This window comes from Cololabis saira, chromosome 14, assembly GCF_033807715.1.
Source record: "Cololabis saira isolate AMF1-May2022 chromosome 14, fColSai1.1, whole genome shotgun sequence".
NCBI lineage: Eukaryota > Metazoa > Chordata > Actinopteri > Beloniformes > Belonidae > Cololabis > Cololabis saira.
Genome location: NC_084600.1, coordinates 15,033,083 through 15,055,649, shown reverse-complemented (window position 1 = coordinate 15,055,649; position 22,567 = coordinate 15,033,083). Strand labels below are relative to the sequence as shown.

Here is a 22,567-nt window from a genome sequence, read left to right as displayed (position 1 = left end):
TGGATTTTCTTTTTCATTGGAATTAAGAAACAAGCCTCAAACACAGAGCATTTCTTTAACCTGATAAAGTCTCAGTGTTATTGTTAAAATACTTGAAATAGCCTTTCAGTGAAAAGGAACAATCAGCTGTATAATATTTAGGGTCTTAATATGTACATATAGAGATATATCTATATATATATATACACACATAAATAATAGCATGCAAATATCAGTCACTTCATGAAAGTATTTTAAACCTACAGTTCCCATTAATGCTATCTAATCCTTTCTCTCCGCCTTTCCCTGCATTGCTCTTCTTCTTTCTGCGGATGAGAGAGAATAGAGGAAAGATCAAGTCAGAGCTTGAAGACACAGATTGTGTTAGTGACAGGATCAGGGAGAAGGTGAATGAGCGGACGCAAGACTTCACCATCAATCTCGTCAAGTCGTGGCTCCGAAACAGTCGCAAAGCAACACCTGGGGGTCAGTGTTAACAATTATTAACAATTACCTGTTAGTTAATCAAGCCGCTCCATGAACTTTGAAGGCATGCACTTCATCTTTAAGCTGTTTAAAAATGAAGTGCAGATATGTTTCCTGGTTCCCTTCACGTGCTGTTATCTAATCGTGTAGACGGCTGGAAGCTCGACCTCCTTGAAGGCATGGTCCCGGGTCGTGTGGAAGGCCAAACACCGTTTTCCACTGGTAATTCTGGCCGGGAGGCTTCTGGTGAATGGGATTACCCACTATATCCGTCGGAAGCCACTTCTCACACCGGCTGTTTCTTTTTCTGTCTATTGCAGGAACCTCGTTTTGAATCATAAGGAGCCGCGACGGCTTTGTCGTCACCCTGTTAGTAAAATCAGAGCTTGTCAGTGAGCAATAAATCCATCTGTCATCTAATGACATAAACCAGACTCTAAAGTAAGAGCAATAGAGAGGTCGATGCAAACTGAAGTTTGAGTTCCCTTAAATTATATTTATTAATTTCTCTATCTGGGTTTGCAGTAAACATGAGCAAAAATATACATACAGTTACAGCAAAAGATCCACAACATTTTCATTGATTTGGGCAACTCTTTGAGCAAATTTCACAAATTTTATGTTTTTACAATCCTTTCAAAACAATCTTAAGCATCAGTGCAGTTGAACATTGGGAGGATAAGTGCAAGAAATGAGGTGTTTTGCCTGTTTTTCCCCCTATTTTGAGACATGAAGAGGTGACTCTTCTGCATTTGTAAGGAGCAGCTTTGTCAGTTTGAAAGTGCTCGGAGGGTTACGTCCTACTAGGACTTTGATTGCAAGCTTTAAAAGCTCATTTTTAAAAATGCAAAACAGATTCAGATGATGGTAAAAACTTGAAAATAAAAAGAAAACTCTTTTACCTTCCAGTGAAATAGATTCAGAACATCTATAGATAGCTTTCACAGTACAATCCAGCTAATACATTCTCTCCTCTTTACAATAAAAATAGTATTTTATAAACAACGCAATTATTTCTAAATTGTCTTAATGCAATCGCTGTAATGGTCCTTGGTTCTTCCTCTTTGCTTTTGAGGATACTTTAATTACAACCTTTTGAGTGAACAATCATACACCGACAAAGGGAATAAATATATTGCTCTTTGAGGACATTTCCAAATGTTAACAGACAAATAAAGGGAAATGACAGAAACTAATGCGGCTCTGGGGAGCAACACTATCTGTCCACCAGGAGGCACTGATATCTTGTACTGAAGCATATTCTTTTTTGTGCGTTTGTTGTGTAACGCAGGAGTTTAAAATTCACCAACATGAATCCTATTGATGAATTAAAACCTGCCACTGAGGATTTGTTAGTGCAGTGCACACGAATATGTTTGAAACTGTCATGAAGATCTTTGGTTAAGACAGCAATCTTCAAGCACACATGGATAACATGACAATGCTGAATGAGACACTGGAGCCAAACATTTGATCAGAAGTGTAGCGTTTGGAGGAATGTGGTTGGAAAAGGACTGGAAGAATGATGAGAATGATGAGAATGACGCTTTAGAGGAACAGAGCAGGCGTTTCATGCGAGGAGAAGGACGAGGAAGAGCGACAAAGTAGGGTAAAGAAGTTCAGCGTGCCCGCTCGGGATTAGTAGAACAGATTAAGAGATTACAGTGAAATTAAGCAAGTGTTGCTAAAGGCCAGAGGAGAAAATGCCCGTGAACTGGTTAGTGGAGTCACAAAAGTGAATAATAATAATAATAATAATAATAAAAAAGAGAACTCTCTGAATGAGGCCCAGATTAAGATTAGATAATCGCATTACATCTCTTGTCTTTCTTTTATTCTCTATCAAATCAGGGTCGGATAATGTCGTCCCATTTGGACCACTGACTGTGAGGAAGATGCCGAACCGGCAGCAATTAAGCTGTGGAGTCCAGTCAGACCTCTGCTTGACATGCACGGTCGCTGCAGCGCGGCGTCGGGAGCGCGCTGAGCGGCTTTGGCTCTGCAGCGGTGCCAAATCTCCAAGTGTGACGCCACAGCTCCTCTAACCGACCTATGCAGGTGTGTTATTAAAAGATAAAGTCAAAAGAAACGCATCCGTCCTTGCACCATCTTAAATGTATGCGAGGTTTACAGTTTCAGCACCAAACTCAGCAAACTCCGTCATGTATGACTGAGTATGAACGATATCGGTCGTGTTGCCGTTGCGATGATGGTTTTTCTTCATACTAATCCGACAAAAAAGAGAGTGCCAATAAAGTAGATCTCCAGTTTTTTGTCTTTTCATGCCAACCCTAGTTATGCATATTTAGTCACACTGAGGTAAACTACAGGACAAATACTTTAAAGGCTGAAAAATGACCATGAGCGAATCATAGGAAACCCAAAACAAAATTTATACATGATCCTTTTCCAAAATTGTCAATATATTTATTAAACCAACTTGGATTAATAAAAGAAGAAGAAGAAGAAAACGAAGAAGAATGAAAAGAAGATGAAGAAGAAGCACACTTCCAGTGCCAAACATAAAAAAATATGACAATGGCATCTATTTTTATACAAACAAAATAGATGCAAAACACACACAAAAAAGCAACTCTAAATGTTCATGTTAAAATTAATTTAAAAAACTTAGACACAACAGAACAACTTTGGATTTCACTGTAGGAATAAACACACAGACACACTAATGTAAACTAAAGGTTCAATTTTGCTGTCCTCACATGACATTCAGATAGTGGATGACAAATAAAACTGTGGTTTCAGAGCCAAAATGCTAAAGATCTGTTTATCTTGCAAGGAACTAAAGTCTTGGTTGTTAAAAAAAAAAAGAAGTATCTATCTTCTATATCTGATCAATAATCATCTGGTCTTGCTGCAACCGTTCACAGAAACCGAAGTATTAATCTGTGTTACCAGCTGCTCTCAGATTAAACAACCGGTGTTGAGATTAAATTACCCCAAAATAATTACTATTTAATAAGAGTCATCTGATGAATGGACACAGTCATTCATAATGTATGCCAATTTATGAATATTGCACATTGCATGCAACTTCCCGACCTACAATATGAAATGGGAGCTGAAAATGGAGCACACACACAGAGAAAGACACAAACACCCTGGTATTCATTTCTTTTCTTCACCTCTATCGATTACTCTCCATATGTTGGAGATCTTACTCTCTCCTATTTTTTTAACTAACAACCTCAACAGTGCATGAAGGTTAAAGATTACAGTGTGGTCCCTCCTGGTGGCCAGTTGTTTAACTTCACCTTCTTTCAAACTGAGCAGAGGTGGGACGTTGCAGGCCTCCTGCCATCATAGCACACTTAGGACAATACATACATGCAAATGGCTTCATCTCTGCATCCATCCATCAAGACTTATGCAATGTTGGATTATTCTTTCAAGTGCAACGAAATAGACATACTGATATAAGGTTATGATGCTGTATAAATACTGTAGATATACACATGTAGTATTGTAATCTGTGTATATTCATATATAGAGGGACACTCCATAAGGAGGCAGCAGGAAGTGAGCAGCAATACCTTGATAATGTTGCTGATCCTTGCAAAAATGTTGAAAACACATCCTTTATATCCTCTAGTTTGTCATGCAGTATAAATAGATGTCACCTCAAATTAATTTACAGCAGAGAATTTGTCTGATTGCTCACAGACAGAAACAATGACAGGATTACCACCCTTTTATTTTAGCCTCCTCTCGCCCCACAACTGGAAAAACAATTCCCACCCCAAAGACATTTCGAGGGGGGTTGTAAACAAATCCCACAAAGGGTGTGAATGCTGTGATTTTTTTCTGTGTATGTGCACGGTTGCAGAGAATGAAGTAAGGAGTGTTCAGCGGTAAACCTATTTGTTGGTGTTGATCCTCAGCTTAAAAGAAACCTTCCCAGCGTACTTGTCCCTTTCACTTCCAATGGGAATGTTGTTGGCGTTGATCTTGCACTCGATGTTGACATCTTCGTTGACGGTAATGTTGAGGAACTTGACGGCAACCAGAGGCTGAGAGTAGTTCACCTGCAAGAACAGATGCGAGCGATGCAGATTTACTTCGCCTGGGAAACATGTCACAGACTCGCTACAAATGTAAAGAAGTTACTGAAGCTACGGGCAACTATTACTCTTATCAATTTCAACATTTCCTCTGTGCCTGAATTGAACTTACCTGAGCTTTCTTGCCATAGTAAGGGTAGTACATTAGGTTAAAAGTGCCATTTGGAGGGAAGTAGAGCATCTCTCCGATTTTGTCAGCGTCTTCTTTCTGAGGGGTTAAAACAACTCCATCTGTTATACTGCACCTTCATTAGTATCCATCTCTTCTCAGAATCAAATTTCCCCAAAATACAAACCATCTGCTACAGCAAAGTACACAAATGATAACCGCAACACACAAAATAAACAAATAAAAACAAAAAAAATGCAGAAATGTACATCTCATCTACATGTTTATACTGTGCTACATTTAATCCTACTTCTAACTATTATCTAAACTCTCCAAAATGCAACTCTATCCTTCTCTTACCCATTCATCTTTGCCAACTCTGTATTTCTTAGATGAGGTAAATTTAATGGATGCAACGGAGAAAGGAAGACACCAGCAGAGTAGACAGTGAATGACAGAGTAGCGTGCAGCACAGGTGGAATGGTTGAAACGAGACAAACATGAGCATGAAAGAAGATGGAGGAAAGCAATAAGTGGCATGTTGCTCACGAGAGTGAGGCACGCTAGTTAAAAAAGGGCTGCAACCCAAACTGTTAATCCTTTCATTGTGAATCGCAAAAAGAGATTACCTTTGGGCCACAGGTGACGGACGGAGCCTGTCCATCCTTTCCTGGCAGCATCCCAATCACCTGGTGAAAACGAGACACCGTTTATTTTTCAGTTTTCAAAGGGAGAGAAATAAGAACAAACGCCGCTATGAGCTGTAGTTGAAGTCGCTTTAGCAGCTGCTGTTTTATCATTGACTCTTTGCTGCACAGGGACCTTTTTCTGAATTTCTAGGCAAGTTTCATGATCTCAGTCACTCCATGTCTCCATAGCAACACCATCCCTCTCCCTTCCCTCATTTCTTTTCATACCCGATTCATCTTGATGATGATGCATGGCTTGCCGTCCTGGTATCCATAGTAACGGTCTATGAGTCCAGAGCAATCTTGAAGAACGGTACGGCTGAACTGACATGAGCGTTTCGGGTTGTTCTTCACATCGCCGCTGTCTCTCTGCTCGAAATACTTGTCTGGGACGCACTCGTCGTTTTTCTGGGTCTGGACGGATTCATTGTATGCTGTAGAGGACAGGAGAGTGGGGGTGGGGGGGTTAGACGGTTCCTAAGGGCTTATGGCTCAACTGCAACCTTGTTGCACTGCAACCTCCTACTCACCTACGGGAAAGGAATTATCTCTTTTTATGTCAAAATAATTAATTCTGGATCAAAGCAATAAGCCTTTTGAGCCACCGCAGGGGATGACCGGAGCAGACTTACGTGACAGGAACTTGTCCAGAGCCTGAGCGTACAGGTCCCAGCTCTCAGTGTTCTGGATGTTGTAAATAATGTCGTAGCTTTCCTCTGCATGAGGTCTAATCACCATGCCTGAGGATGACAGGGAAGACAGCCGGAGCGTCAGAGCACCTTTCACACACTGCGACACACAGTTTGAATCTGCAGCATACCCACCTGGTGTGGTGAGCCTGTCCTGCCAGGTTGGCTTGTGTTCATCCAGCGTCTGCATCATGACGTACATGGTGAGCGCAAAGAAACCAGCAAGGAAGATGTAGAAAACCAAATAGAAGAGAAGGATGAGACCTGAAAGAGAAGAGAGATGTGTGTTACTACAAATGTCCATTATACCTGCAATAGGTTCAAATGTGACATACATATTACCATATTTCACATTACCCATTAATGGGAATCATAGCTGTATTAATGGATCATGGCTACAGTGTACAATATATTTTTAAGGTGTATTAATGCAACTTAAATTGACCAATGGCGGGTTAATGATGCATTGTATATTTTGAAAACCTTATAGAAACTAATTTATCTCACAAATGTACATAGTGCACAGGTAGATAGTTACCTTATTGGCCACCTAATAAGCTGTCCCTGCAAAACGTAGGACGTTTTTCCCTTCATATGATGTTTTATACTTGATATCATTTTAAATGATGTTGTCACCCACAAATACAGGTGAGGTTGGTTTCTGTAACTCAAAGATAAAGCTTCCCTTTTTATGCATTCAGAAGTGATGCATGTGCCCTGAAAGCACCAAATGAACAGTTTCGACCAGTTCTTTGGTGTCATATGATTAATTAATGCAGACGCAGACTCAAGTTCAGCTTTCAAGCTATCTTTTTTTCTCTAAATATTTCTTGTATTCACACTCTTATACTTCACAGCTCGTCTGCCGAGCTGGGGGATGTGCATCCCTGTGAAAGGCTTTGGGAAAAAGCATGAAAGCTATATTAGATTAACATCTAAGGCACTTCAGTCTACTTCAAAACATTTGTATTGCGCAGACTCACATTATGTGTGAATAATTTTACTCATAGAGTGATGCTGTAATGGGTTTATGGCAGTGAAGTATTGGTGATTTGTCTGTGAAGTGACTGTTTGATCAAATTTAAAAAGGGCCTTCATTTCATTTGCAGCATCTGCCTATCTGTCTCTCTCTCACATGAATTAATGTCTTTTTGAAGCTGAAAATCCATTGCACTTCATGGTCTGAAACTGATTTATTGTGTCAGTGGATGGGGAAAACATAAACTGTGTATTAGTACTTACATTTTTCACCTAATATTATGCTAATTCACATCATTAAGAAGGGTTTGTGGCCCATTCCCCAGCTTGGAAGAAGGTTGGTATAAACAAGGTTGAATAGATAGATTGACAGATGGGGGATTTAGGAATGAGAAGAACAGTGGGACCACCAGGACACCCAACCATAGAATCAGGAAACTGTAGCATCAGATCGATAATGGTAAATGGAAGAGAAACCATCGCTGAGCTGAAAAATAATAACTAAACCAGTCAACCACTAATCCAAAAAAGCAAAATTTCCTCCTTAGGCTCTTCAGGTTATTTTGAGGCTGCTCTTTCCAATCTTCCCAGAGAGCAGGAAAACACAAATAGCATTTTTCTATGATGCATCAACACCTGAGGCCAGTGTTCAGAAGCAGCCGAGTGCCCTGACTCTGCGCCTCTGCTGGAAGGCCCCCAGTGTGGTGCTCCATCAGCAGGCTCAGTGTTGCAGCTGCCTCCCTACACAGCATCATTTGCAGGATCCATATCAAAATGTCAAGGGGAAGCTGATCCGAGGGGAGCAATTACAGAGCCGTCTTAATGATTTATAGCTTGTGTGTGTGTGTGTGTGTGTGTGTGTGTGTGTGTGTGTGTGTGTGTGTGTGTGTGTTTCATCCAATTGTTCCTAGAAATATTCATGCCTCAGTTCAAATGTAGCACAGGTCAGGAGAGATGCCAGTGAGCACTCCAATATTGGCATGTAAAGGACTCAGAGCGAGTTATCAAATATCTGGACCATGGATCATGGATCGTGGACGAGTGAAAGACATTTAAGGAAAGCTGTTATAGTACTAAGTGGTAAAGTGCCTTCCCGTGTCACCCAGGGGGGAAGTTGTGTTAAGCTAAAATGTGACACCACTCAGGGGAGGCTGGGTCTACACATGTGCACACAGGATCGGGTGTGCAGGCAGGGTGGCGTTTCCCCCTCGTAAAGAGGGTCTTGGGTTTACAGTTTTCCCTCTTGGTCCACTCTGATGATGGACATTGAAGCATCGATCCTTCAGCCTAGTTTTGTTTGCTGACGGCAGTTGAAAGCGAGGAATGAAAGGACCGGTTGCGATGGTTCAGCATCCTCGCCCCTCTTCAGTGTAAATGGCAGGAGGGTTCTCTATTCTTCCAGAATTAAGTGGAAAGACATGATGATTAATTGCTTTTCAACATGGTGATCAAAAAGACCTCTGAACACAAAATGAAAAGGTCTGGAGAGAGAATGGGCAGATCTGAGGTATCTATTGTACCTTTCAGTTTTAGTATCGTAATTATACTACATGCTAGACCCTTTAAAGTTATTTTTTAAGTTGCATTTTTGCAAAGAAGAAGGAGGTGCTGAACAGTTAATTAGTTTTAAATAAGCTACAGGTTCAAACATGTTTTATTATTTTGGTGATAGCATGTGTCATCAAAACCTTTCAAGACTATTTCCATATGATTGCAGGTCTTTACAAAAAGCAAAACACAAAAGGATGAGTGGAGTGTTTCATCCTCAGAGGCGTTTGATCAAATGCTCTGAAGCAATGTTACAAAGCATAAACCACACACGTGTGAACGTCGAACTAAAGAGTGTAAATTATGAACAACAACAAAAAACATCCTTTAAATGCTTAGAATTCAAAATGACACTAATGTCATTTAGTAGAGTGTGACCTTACAGTATGAGCAGTATCACGACCTTGTTCATAGAGGGCTGCTAGGAAATACCAAGTTTAGCAGACCTGCGTGTAGTAGCCAACTGCAGAAATAGCCTAATTAGCAGGCCTTAGAGAGCGCAGCTTAAAAAAGGCCACCAGACCTCAGAGCACTTGGGCCGACTTGAGCTGGATTAAGTTTACACTCTGGCAGGATTCCAAGAGAGGAAGCCACAATCAATGACTCTCAACTCTGCTCCATTGATGGAATAAAAAATATTATGGCAAGTGAAACCACTTTTTCTACATGAGTCCAGCCCAAAGCAATAACTTTAAAATATAGACGATGCTTCAATTGAAAAGATTAAAAATAACCATAGTTTCTCAAAGTGTTTCCTTTGACTAAACGTCCTTAAATGATACCTTCCTCATCAGCCAATGAAGTCATTAGATTAGGAATAAATCCCTCACTGATTTACACGCACTGGGAGGGGCCGGGTTGGAGGTGATACAAATAGCATTTGGCCCTCGGCTTTACCCAGATTAAAATGTTCCAATGTCATTAGAACACAGCCATATGCGCCATGTCATTTCATGAATCTGTTTTACAGTTGCAGGGTCTCAGGAGTGGTGGGTTGCTGAGCAGCCTATCAGAGCCTGCAAAAGGGATAACCCAAAAACAAATGACATCATGTAAGGCGCACATTTGACAGACAAAACAATTCCTGTGCAACATTAGGAAGACATTTTGTGGCTTATCTGCTGCTGAATTCAGTGCTACAGCACTTTCTCAACCGTAAAACGATGATAAGACACTTTGCAACAGTGTGGAACCTGTTTCAGTAGAGCCGCTGTAATCTGGCTAATTCAAATGTAAAATAATGTCACAGTTAGCTTTCACACCCATAACCGGCGCAATGCGCAAGGAAAAGCATCGGAGGGGCATGAACTATTAAAGAAACCTTGTCGGAATGGAAAAATGTGCCGGCTTCCAGGGGAAGTGTGCCGCAGTCAGATTTCAGCACCAGACTGAGGTGGACAGCGACACCTCATCACCTGAACACTGACAGAGGGAAAAATAAAATCACATTTCTATCACATATGTTTGTTCCTGAAGGCCTCCTTGTTTGAAATAATGATAAACCTTTCTGGGAAGGGCGTATGACAGCGACCTGTTACAGAGGAGTACGTTTGCTGCATTGCTGTTGGTGGACAGTACTCACCCCAGCTGCTCGCCGTTCTGCCCAGAAACTCCCTCGTCCTGGGGTTCCACACGTACTCCTTCCACTCGCCTTTGCCTTCATTTGCCATTTTGTCCTAAAACAAAGTTGTTTTTTTTTTACTCCAAGCCTCTAATGAAAGCGCCCCAATGGGTTGGTACAATTACCTAGACAGCAGAGTGATCGCTCTGCCGCACCGCCGTCGCTATATAAGGGGGAGCCCGGCAATTATAGAAGTCTATACTCAAACACTGCTCACATAAAGTAACGGTAAATAAAGCAAAAAAAGGAGCACTATGACCTAAGCTATGAGAGGAATTGTAAAAGCTGGAAGTCCAGCACCCAGAACAGACCTATAATAACTGCCCTCCCCCCAGCTCTTGTCTGCATGCCGCAGAGTTTTGATGAGTGGTGCAGAAATGTAGTGATACTGCGGTAAAGCGCTCCCTCCGCCTCTCTCTACCAGCACCCAGTTACCCTGCACGCGCGCACACACACACACACACACACACACACACACACACACACACACACACACACACACACACACACACACACACACACACACACACACACACACACACACACACACACACACACACACACACACACACACACACACACACACACACACACACACATGCACACACATGCACACACACACACTCACACACACACTCACACACACACAGTCTCACCCTCCTTTCCTTGCAAAGCCGTTCCCTCCCCCTTCTCCCACCTGGCCTATCATCTGTCCCGCACCTCGCTCTCCACCGCCCTGACGCATGAGAGACAATCACAGAAGCAAATGGAGAGAAGACTGAAGGTATGCAGTCACAGGCTCCGGGGACTTTAGCGTCACGGAGCGCACAAAAAAATCAGCTAGATATCAGATATTCCCACAGGGGCTATAACGTGTCTCTTTTAGGTAACTCAATTAATTTATTATCTGCTCATGGTACATCCATCATCTTAAGGATACATTTAATTAAGGTCTATTTTAATAATCAGACTGCCAGGAATTGCTTACTTAGATTATTACTTAGACAACTTCATAAACTCTTAAGACATACGATTTTTGCACAACCTATTTGTGGCAGATCTGTTTCCCGTCGTCATGTAACTTTTCAGTATGGTGGCACATTGAAACACTAAAAACATCAGTCCTGTATCCTGTACTTCTATTTCACGTTTCCCTAAGAAGGACTTGTCAAGGGGTTAACCGGTTCAAACAACGAGAGTGGTCTGGTGGGTGTGTTTTTTTTCTGATTGTGCTAGTTGCATTAAAGCAAGGACTGCATCATCATTTGCATGCAGCCGCAACAGGAGGGGGTGTGTGAATGTGGCGGCCTCACTCGGAGGCAGAAGCTACTGCAGAGGTCCAGCAGGAACACTGTGTCCACGTCCCTCTGGCTGATGTGCAAACCACACACTCTGAAAACCAACCAAATGCAAACCCGCGTGACGTGAAAACATGAAGCCAATCTGTTTGTTATGTAAAGTTCATTATATAAAATTTATTTTCAATGACAATATCAATGCAAATATAGCACTACAGTGATTTCCAAGGTACACCGTATACCATATCAATATAGTATGGCACTCATATAACGGCCACTGTTTTTAGAAGACACACAAAAACCAACAGCTTCTGTACGTTATTTTGGAAATAATGGCCTACCTTGGTTTCTTATCAGTCTGTGAAAAGGAATCATAGTAAGGTGATTAGTTGGTATTTGAAATCAAAACTGGGCACAATAGTAAGTATCATTGGAACATTTCAGTGTAAGGAATCTCTGCATGCATTGCACCTGCCCATTTCTTTCCACCTGACACGTGTTCGTTTAAAAAAACTCTTCTAACACCAGCAGGTGGAAAAAAAAAACAACCCCAAAGGCCAAGCAGTGACGCTCCAACAATTAAGATAGGTCTTCTTCTCACTGGGTGTACTGGACTGTACAGATTGGTACAAACTATTGTAAAACAACAACAACCAAGAGAGATTCAAGCGCCTTAATACTATTACAGGAGGGCTCACTTTTCAAGGTACATACTTCATTTCACATGGTTTTGAGAAAGGAAAAAAAACAAAAACAATAAGCACTATATTAATAACGTTCGCCATGGTAAGAGAATGTAGTAGAATGAACAACCGTAATTCAAAATAGCAGCAAAGTATTCAAAAAAGTCAAGACTGCGAGCTGTTGAATTCTGTACACAAATAAAAAATAAATGTAGAAAAAGGGCCTTAAATAAATCCGTAACAGAGATTAAAGGGAATCTTGCATAAATTTGATTAAACAACCGTTGGCCTGTGCCTTTCTTTAGAGAGCTCACTGTTTATTAGTAGAACTACAGGTAATTCATGGACTGGCTGCAGCAGATAAAGTACTTAATTCTTTTAGAAATAGAAAAACAAACAAACAAAGTGAACAAAGTTATGTTTATACAGTATATGCTACATAATATGTATTGATTACAAGTATGAAAATGGAAATAATTGCTACATTTTCAATACAGCTGTACATATTTATTTACAGTACATTAGGGTTTAATTTCTGATAAGCGTATACGATGTTTTGTGCAGATTGTTCCAGCATTCTGTTTGAGGTGATCGATACTCACAGTCTTATCAGTTGCATCGTATTGCGCAGTCTGTTTTGATGGGTGTCAGTGCTTGGGTTTCCCCGTGTCGTGGAACAATCACAAATGTGCAACTGTATAAGCATGAGGGATGAAGGTTCTGTACCACTGATCTGTGTCTATATTAGGCTGGACTGCACCGTACGTGCCTCTTCTTCTAATGATAGCCCCCAGCAACATCTTCATCTTTTCCTACAAACACACATGGTCATAGTGAAGATCAGCTGAAATGGAAAAGTCTGACGTGATCATCTCTACACATTTTCTTCTTCTTCTTTTGTACAACACTGTATGTCTATCGTGACATGCAGAGAATGACACAGTAAATATGACTTATTCAAGTCTTAGATATGTATGTTAGGCTAGTTGACACAAGTTTTAATTATATTGCTCCGGATTCTGGAGCATATTGCTATAAAATTGCAGAAACGTTGAGAAAGTAAATAGATTTACATTACAAATATGCAAACAGATACAGTAGGTAGCTTTTTACTTCTCAGTGATGAATATTTGCATCCACAATGACAATCTATTGATACCAAAACATCGCATATACATTCACTATTTCAAGAAACACTTCAATAACTTATCTATGAGTCCCACCTTTCCTCATCCACAGAATAGTTTCTATGCTTGTTGGGCATCTGTGAGCTGGAGAAATTATGTCTCAAGTAGTCAGGAGGGAATTTGGCAATACCAATCTCAGAAAACAACCCAACCTTTATTATTTAGTGGGCATCTTCTAATGTAGCAGTAATACTGGTGTCTTGTGGCAAAAATCATTGGCAATTGGAACACGTCAGTGTCGTACATAGTACAAAAGAAATACAAATCAGCTGGGTAAGAAATCAATTTTGTCTGATTGTAACACTTATTTCCTTAATCTTACGATCAGCCTTTTTTTAAAGTGTCCATTCCCCGTCATTCTAGGTTTCAACTCAGCCTTGAACAAAATCAGAGTAGTAACAAGTGTTTTCTTCTTCATCCATAGTCTCTCTTTCCTGCGGTCAACCTTTGAAAGAATTTGCCAGCGACTTTCTCCATTTTACCGTCGTTAATTCAACCATCTTCTGCTCGTCTGTGTGTTTTTTCAGAGGCTGTCTTTCCATTTCAAATAGCGGTGTCCCACACGACAGCTTGTGGCCTCTGGCAGGGTGGCGTGCCAGTCTTTCGAGGCTCAGGTGTCCGTCTCCAGCTAGGGAGGATGGGCATGCTGTCCTGTTTGCACAGGCTTTTGTCAGGGCGCCTGTGGGCCTTGATCTCCTTGCACAGACAGCGTTTACGCTCGATGACTTCCAGCAGCTTGCCGTCTCTCTGGGTCTGCGAGGTGGGCGGGTTTGTACCTCCAGTGACAGCAGACTGTCCCTGTGCCAGCTGGGCGAGCTGCTGGAACTGCAGCTGCAGGTGGTGCTGTTGCTGAAGCTGCTGGAGGTGCTGCTTCAGCTGCAGCTGCTGCTGCTGGAGCTGAGCCTGCTGCTGCTGCCGAGAAACGCTGGGACTGCTGGGACTGCAGGGCGGCTGAGGCGGGGCCAGGCCGTGCAACTGCGGGTGGGGAGAAACCAGTGAATTCGTGTACTTTTATGATATCAATGCATGTACATTTTCTAAACCTGTATCATCCCTGCAGTGCAATTAGTTGCGACAGACAGTTTTTGCGCATGCTGAAGTAAAAAAAACTGCAATTCCCATGGACAGCCTCCAGGATGCAGTGTTGTTACATTTATTACATTTGAAGGGAGGGTCAATGGACGCATTCAAACAGACTCTGCAGCACACTCAAACTGCGTCAGCACTTGCCGTGGAGCAGAAAGTGAGCAAAATGTACTGAGAGAAAACTGCAGTTTCCCCCTCCTGAACACAGTTCAGCATGGTTTCACATGCACACCAGTCTTTCGGATACAGAGTTATATTTAACCAGTGTCGTTCACTTTTATTTCCCTTAGAGGCAGCCAAGAACCCTATTCTGCTCTGTGGGCATATCTCTAGCTATAAATAGATCTGGCGGAGCACTGTCTCCAGCGGAAGGGGGAAGTAATAATGGGAACAATATTAATATTCACTTCAAAATTTACTGCATTTGAAGATATGACACTGCAGTCGTAAAGCTTTATGTTATATATTCACCTGATTCAGGGCTTCTCGTGCTGGTAGACTGCTCTGTCTCTGGACATCTCCACCCACTTGTCTCACTCCGGCAGCAGAGGAGGAGCGGCCCAGCCGCCCCACTTCTGCGAGGAGACAGAAATGACAATGTGAGGCTACTGTGGGATATTAAAAAAAGAAAACATATTTCAGCCTCGTGAACAAATGATACTTAGAGGTTAAAACGTGTTCATCCATTATGCAACAATTACTGTTCATCCACACTTGTCGGAAATAGCACATAAACGTGACTATCTTTGGCAGAGACATTTTGTGCAGATTCTTTTTTTTTATACTTTTTTTCTATGTGCCACACCATAGTGATGTTCAGTATAACAATAACAAAAAAAAACAACAACTAATATACATATATAGACATAAGACAGACACCAACCTCAACATATACACGAAAACAAAAAAAAAATATTAAAAGGACATATCGAAACAACAAACACAAACAAAGCAAAGAGAGGCCTAACATGCCTTTAAATACCTCCTAACCCCCCTGTTACCTCCCTCCCCTATACATCCCTTACACTTCACTATCCTTTATGTATTAGCCAAAATTCCTATTTTCACAAATCCTTATTTCCATTCTTATTTCATAAACACAACTAGAGGGAGAGAGACGCACCATGTGAGCAAGTCAAAAAACTAGTACATGACAATACCGCCAAAGATAATAATAAAAAAAAATAAAATAAAAAATAAATAAAATAAAATAAATAAAAATAATAATTTAAAAAAAGTAAATAAAAAAAAAAAAAAAAGCATTTTGTGCAGATTCACTAACGAGATGTAATTGTGAAAACACCCAGAGGAGTGGGTGTCAAACACCAACGACATCACGATGAGGAGCTCACCTCCGTTTCGACACGCAGGGAAGGTCTGGCAGGGAAGAGGCAGTCCTGCTCTGGGCAGAGCCCTGAATCCGGAGCTGCTGTCCACGCCGGCCAGGGAGTCGCTGTGACCGAGGGCCCGGCTGCTGAAGTGGGTGGGGATGCTCGACTGGCCTCCTCGAGACCCCATCCCCAGATCCTCCTTATCCACCCTCAACAGAGCGTCGGCGCTGCCGTTCCAGGCGCGTCCTTCATCCTCTGAGTCGGGGGAAAAGGAAGACGATGCATAACTGAGGCAACAACACAGCATTTCTGCCAGGGGCGTCAATTGGGTATGGCAAGGTACGGCAGCCGCCACACCTTGGCTTCAAGGGTTAAATGTAAATGTTTGTTTGAATAACTACAAATGCAAATCAGAACAACATGATCAATTTCACTAGTTATTATACACTGCAAAAACTCAAAATCTCAAGAATATTTGTCTTATTTCTAGTTAAAATGTCTCATTTTTAGTCAAAAAAAATCTCATTACATTTAAGACAAGACTAAAAAACAACCATTTTCACCTGTTTCAAGTAGATTTTCACTTAAAATAAGTGGAAAAATCTGCCAGTGGAACAAGATTGTTTTGCTTGTAATTAAAAGATAAATCTTGTTCCACTGGCAGATTTTTCTACTTATTTCAAGTGAAAATGTATTTGAAACAGGTGAAAATGGTCAAATAACAAGTTATTTCTCTGGTGATGACTCTTGTTTTAAGTGTAATGAGATTTTTCGATTAAAAATGAGACATTTTAACTAGAAATAAGACAAATATTCCTGGTAAGATTTTGAGTTTTTGCAGTGAGCGAGACTGCATTTGAAAAAGTTCAAATGTTCTTGACCACACAGATAAGCTACATAGCAGACTTCTGTGATGAGTATTTGCTGGACGTGTTGATTGATACTCTAGTTAAGTTCTGTGACTCTTAACCTTGCCATACCTTAGCTTCCACTGAATTGACGCCACTGATCTCTGCACTGAAAAGACTCGGGACTTACTCTCCGTCTCTCTGCTGCCGTGGCTGAAGGACAGCTTCCTCTGCATGGGCCAGTAAGACCTCTCGTCCGCGGACAGGTTGGCGCTGCTGTCCCAGGGCATGAAGCCCACTTTAGTCTGGAGCGACAGGGACCCGCCGTTGCTCTTGGACACGCCCTCGCCGACGCCCGTGAGGCTGGACGGCTGCTGCAGCGACGGCGTCTGGGTGCTGCCTCTCAAGCTCTCGTAGGCCGGCGGCCTGCGGAAGCCCCCCGAGGGGTAGGTCCAGAGCAGGGGGCTGTCCGAGGACGGGGGCTTGTACGCCGGCAGGCCGTGCGGGGTGTGAGAGCGGAGGTGAGGGCGAGAATGTGGACGCTGAGACGAGGACAAGGGCGTCGGCGTGGAGCTGGTGATGCTTTGAGATGATTGACTGCTGGATGTGGTGGAGCTTTCTATCGGTAGAGAGTGTGGTCCTCCTTCCCTGTCTCTATCTCTATCTCTTTCTCTTTCTCTATCTCTTTCTCTATCTCTTTCCCTGTCTCTGTCTCTGTCCCGGTCCCTTTCTTTATCTCTGTCCTTATCCCTTTCCCTTTCCCTGTCCTTGTCTCTGTCCTTCTCCTTGTCTCTTTCCCGATCCCTGTCTCTACCTCTGTTCCTCTCTCTGTCTCTGTCCCGATCCCGGTCCCGGTCTCTGTCTCTGTCTCGGTCTCGGTCCCGGTCTCTGTCCCGGTCTCGGTCTCGATCCCTGTCCTTGTCCCTGTCCCCCTTATCAGACTTGAGCAGGAAGCTCACGGACTTCCCCTCCTTGCCCGAGCCCGAGGTCTGCGTCTGCACCGTGGCCTGGTTGGAGCTCTGCGAGCCGCTCTTGGTGGGGACCGGGGAGTCCCCCCGGTCCGGTTTCCGGTAGTGGTGGTAGTGCGAGGGCCGGTGGTGCGGGTGGTGGTGGTGGTGGGAGAAAGGGGACGTGGATTTGGAGGAGGGGGGCAGCGGCGTGGAATGACTCCGTGCTCTCAGCCCGGGGGCGGGGCCGAACCCGGCCTCTCTGCTGTGCTTGTCCTGCTGCGACGCGCCTCCTCCCGACGGCTCCTTGGACCCCGACAGGGACGCCAGGACGCCGGACGAAGCCGAGGACGACGTGCCGGCTTGTGTCGCCGAGCCGGACGTCGGGGTTCCGGCCTTGGCGGAGGCAGACGACTTATTCTGCACCCCGACGCCGCTGGAGGCGGCCGCGGGCTGCGGGAAGGCGAGAAGCGGGGGCCGGTGCTGCAGGAGGTTGGGGAAGGGGGCCGGGATCTTTGTGTTGGACTCGGACTCGGACTTACCCCCCTGCAGCAGGTAGGGGGTCGGAGCTCGCGGCGTGTGCGGGCTGGTGGAGAGCAGCTGGGGTACGGGGGTGGAGGATGCCGAGGAGGGCAGAGGAGACGAGTGAGAAATGGACACTGTGGATTTAGGTTTGGAGTACGACGGGGAGGACGAGGAGGGACGCGGCAGGGAGGAGGAGCCGCAGGACGAGGAAGGCGTGACGTGGAAGTGCTTTGAGCTTTTCAGTTTTTCGTGTTTGTGTGGGAAGTGTCTCTGGGACTCTCTGTCGTCCTGCTGCGGGTACTTCATCTCCTCGTAGATGGCCTCGCTCTGGTCCGAGTCCGAGTCGGGCGTGGTGGCCACGGGGGTGACGGGGTGGGGCGTGGCGGTCTGGCTGTCCCTGGTGAACACCTGGCCCACCATCTCGATGTAGACCGGCTCGTCCTCCCCGTCTCCCGTCTGGATCTGAGAGTCCGCCGCCTGGAACGGCATGGAGGCGGGAGGAGGCACGCGAGGAGGCAGGGGGTCGAAGGTCAGCTGAGTGCTGGGACTTCTCTTAGGCTTTAGAGGAGGCACCTTCTTCCCTCCCATGTCCCCGGAGTCAGACTTCTTCATGGCTGTAAAACACAAAAAAATAATGTCAGAGACCAATTTAAATCCTCTTTGCAGAAACCTCAAACTGCATTTCCTACCATTTTTCTTGTCTGAGTGTTTGCCCTGGGAGTGAGAGGGCGGGGGGGGCGGGGGGGTCTCGGGGGGTCCTCTGCTGTCGGCGGAGGACGAGCTGAGGCGGGTGCTCGGGTGGCGTTTGGGTTTGGCCGGGGGGCAGCGGCCGCCGTGCTGAGACTGGGTGTCGGAGTAGTCGCCGTTCTCCAGGCCCGCGTCCCCGGCGCCGACAGCGTGGCAGGACTGCGAGCGCGGCGCCATGGCGGAGGCACAAGTGTGAGGGGACAGGTCCTGCGAGGCGGGCATGGTCATGAAACCCATCCGGAAGTGCCGTCGGAACGAAGCCAAGTCTCTGACTTTGCCGACGGTGGCTGAGGTGTCGTTTTGGGTGGAGCTGCAGCAAAGGATTGGGACGGACAAGTTGCAGATGGAGACAGAGGAAGAAAAAAAAAGGAATCAGAACAATAAATGTCGAAAACATCCGTGCACAAGGCTTTACATTGACCTCACTCTGTGCTGACTCTGTCTTTGGTCTACAAAAATTCTCTTTGCATTGAAGAAATGCCTGCAGGGCTTCTGCTGCAGAAGGAAAGCCCTGGCATTCACCTCCCTCTCCGTCTGCTCACACTTCACACACATTCAGCAGAGACGTGAATTCCCTCGTCTAAAGCAAAACAGAGGCGTGCACCGCCGCTGGAACCTGCTTTATCTTGAGATGTTTACATTCCTAACACACATCTGCGCCCTGCACGCAGGACCATCGGGAGAATTTAATCTGTTACCATGGGAACAGTTGTAAGTTTCTGGTGTTTGATAGTTAGTCTGAAATAATCAATGACAGAGGCTCCCAGAATGATAAGGAAAACCGACAAAGAGAAAAAATAAGACAAAATATCACCGTTTTTTTTTTTTTTTTTAATCAGTCCTCACCGAGGAGCAGCTGAGACGGCATTCCTTATGCTGAAACTAATCACGGCACCCGGATTTAGTGAAAAGCAGTGAATGCAGATTCACATTGCGATGAAACACTTCAGCGCACAAAGGTCTTGTTTTCATAACCCAAATAACTGATTTGAAAAGATGTTATTAAATGAACTATGCAAAGGCATTTTAAACAGATGTCAGATGCTCAGTTAGGTTTTTTTATTTTGATTAACAGCAAACAGTGAAGCTTAATGTCAGTGTCAGGTCAGCGGTTCATCTTAATGACCCAAAACTGTGCGGCTTGATGCCCCGCTGAGCTCGCCGAAGGCTTATAAGATGACTTCTGACAACCCTCCACTTGCCTCTCAGCTTCACAGACAGGTGAGAGCAGTTACGCTGTGTGCTCTTTAGCAGGGCGGTTCACTGCTTCACCCCCCGATGCAACATCAACGATATTCACAGGGCTTCTATTTATAACTGTGTAATAACACAGCTCCAATGCAAAATTAACGATTCTCATAGTATATGATGACAACATTTGAGGAGTCATGCAACACATTATTTTGAGCTCTCTGCAAAGCAGCGAAGCACAGAAGAAGACGACTGGAGCTTATAATTTGGATTCAGCAATGCAAGCAGCAACAGAAGGAGAGAACCGAGGCTGCTCATCACTGACAACACACACACATCCGTGAGCTGGTGTGTGTGTGTGTGTGTGTGTGTGGCATAACAAAGTGCATTTGTATATGTACAAGCATGCCTTCACCCTTGAATGTCCATGGAGATATATTAGTGACCCTACAGTCCACCAGGAAACTGGAGAGGGCTGAGTGAGTTCAGAGAGCTCCCTGTATCAGAAACCAGGACTCGCAACGTCTTCATTTCGCTTCTATTTCATGCTGCTTTATATTGAGCTCATAATCTGCAGTTTTAAATAAGACGCTCAATAGCGCACGCATATCTGCTTCTTAAACGTGTAGATACTATAACCAGCAGCTGGTTAGATTATAATGCCGTAAAGCCTGGAAAGGGGAGGCTGCTGTGAGCTCGACAAAATCTGCCTTCCAGCACTTCTGCATCTCCTCAGATGAAAGTATGTACAACACGATGAACTGAATCGTGTTCATTCAGTCCAGTTAATTACTGGAATGATCTGAATGCTGCATTAAAGCCGGTCATTATTCGTAAATAAAGCATTATCTGTGAAGACTGATCAGATACTCTAAATTGGGAATTTTTTTTTTGTCCATAAAAATTCTCAAAAATAATTTAAAACTAATTTTAAAAGACATTTTTAAGGAAGAAAATAAAATACAATGGTGTGCTAGTGCTCTGCCTTTGATTTCTTGAAGGTTTAAGGGGCATCACCGTAAGGTGGCGTTTCCTCTCTGGTCCCTCTGTGCTTATCCTTTTTTTTTTATTTTAACTTTACATTTTAATTATTATGATGTGTCTGTTGTGTGTATGGGGGTGGGGGTCCTGTTTTAACTTTTTAAATTGTACAATTTTTAAACATGTAAAGCACTTTTTTTATTTATATATATTTTTATCCCGGTTTTTCCCCCATTTTATCACTCAGTGCTCCTACCTAAACGGTCCTGGGCATTGCCAGCACTTTTTTCTACATATATATATATATATATATATATATATATATATATATATATATATATATATATATATATATATATATATATATATATATATATATATATACATACATATATATATATATATATTTATATATATACACACATATATATATATATATATATATATATATATATATATATATATATATATATATATATATATATATATATATATATATATATATATGAAAAGTGCTTTATAAGTAAAGTTTGATTGAATTGTTAGCACATGAGCTGTATATATGTGTCACTGCAACGCTCTACCTGGACAGAATACAGAAGAAATGCGTATTATGGTCTGCTGCTTCCACCTTTGGTGAATCCATCTTTGAACCACCTTCGAGTACAATAACTTCCAAAGAGCTTCTAAGACCGAGGTGAAGACGCTTTAGCAGAAGAAATCCAGTTTAGATGACGTCCTATTTCCTAATTTAATTTTTTTTGGGGTGGCAAAGTTAAGGAATGTTTAAGTAGTGAACATGATCAGTTAAAAAGAAAACCTCACATCACATTCATCACTTCAGATTTGGTTTGAGGGCAGATCAGAGGGGTTGAGGCCTCTCCTGTCAGGGCGGTGTGATTGAACACTGACGTGTGTCGCCGCCCTCCTTTCGCTGAACCTTACTGGCAGTTTTGACACTTTAATTGGTCGCCTTCAGTTATGAGTCGCCTCTAGTGTGGATTTCTCTTTTTAACTGCCTCGTCATCGCCTCGCAGCAAAAACACCGTTGCAGCGTTACAGCCTGGGTTATTACCGTGGGAGTGGCGGTCGTAGACGTCCCGAAGCGTCCTGAAACTAAAATGATCTTCCTTTTTAAGACTTCACACGGAAGAACCACATCGATGGGAACTTTTTTTGAAGACAATACGCGCCTTTGTCACTTTAAACGTTGACCTTTGCTTTGAGGTTTTTTCATTTATGTTAGGGCTGGGCGATATATCGAGATTTTAATATATATCGATATATTTTCAAACGCGATATGGTATGAGACAATATCGTTTATATCGATTTAAAAAAAAAATAATAATAATTTTTTATTTTTTTATGATTTTGATATAGCTTATTTTGTGACAAATTGACTTGAATGTTTTATTTGAGATTTGCACAAATGTTTTGTTATTTGCACAACTGTCAACCTCAGTGGAAAAGTCTGCCTGTTACTGTCTACATTGTATTAATTGCACAGTGTATTTTAATTGAATTGTTATGCAGGAAAGGGATATTTGTTTTATTTTATTCAAGAA

At 43.1% G+C, this 22,567-nt stretch overlaps 2 protein-coding genes across 6 annotated transcripts in view; both read right to left on the bottom strand.

The window, feature by feature from the left end:
* Window positions 1-933: 933 nt before the first annotated feature.
* On the bottom strand, window positions 934-10,565 carry atp1b2b (ATPase Na+/K+ transporting subunit beta 2b). Of its 2 annotated transcripts, XM_061739857.1 has the most exons (9): window positions 10,304-10,564; window positions 10,140-10,233; window positions 6,167-6,295; window positions 5,975-6,082; window positions 5,571-5,776; window positions 5,283-5,342; window positions 5,014-5,040; window positions 4,657-4,752; window positions 934-4,508 (listed from the first exon to the last, which is right to left on the bottom strand). In XM_061739857.1, exons 2-9 carry the CDS (start codon window positions 10,225-10,227, stop codon window positions 4,341-4,343), a joined length of 882 nt encoding a protein of 293 aa, XP_061595841.1. In that variant the 5' UTR covers window positions 10,228-10,233; window positions 10,304-10,564; the 3' UTR covers window positions 934-4,340. The 2 variants fall into 2 exon arrangements, with proteins under 2 accessions (XP_061595841.1, XP_061595842.1); XM_061739858.1 differs by lacking the exon at window positions 5,014-5,040 and having other exon boundaries at window positions 10,140-10,565.
* A 1,112-nt stretch (window positions 10,566-11,677) lies between these two features.
* Window positions 11,678-22,567, bottom strand: part of LOC133459673 (neuronal tyrosine-phosphorylated phosphoinositide-3-kinase adapter 1) — a 29,870-nt gene continuing 18,980 nt past the window's right edge. For all 4 annotated transcript variants that reach the window (XM_061739852.1, XM_061739854.1, XM_061739855.1 and 1 more), the window contains 5 exons: window positions 18,773-19,140; window positions 16,802-18,697; window positions 15,785-16,018; window positions 14,904-15,007; window positions 11,678-14,321 (listed from right to left, as the gene is read on the bottom strand). In XM_061739852.1, the coding sequence (XP_061595836.1) occupies window positions 13,890-14,321; window positions 14,904-15,007; window positions 15,785-16,018; window positions 16,802-18,697; window positions 18,773-19,140 (3,034 nt within the window). In that variant the 3' untranslated portion in view covers window positions 11,678-13,889. The remainder of the gene's footprint in view (window positions 14,322-14,903; window positions 15,008-15,784; window positions 16,019-16,801; window positions 18,698-18,772; window positions 19,141-22,567) is intronic.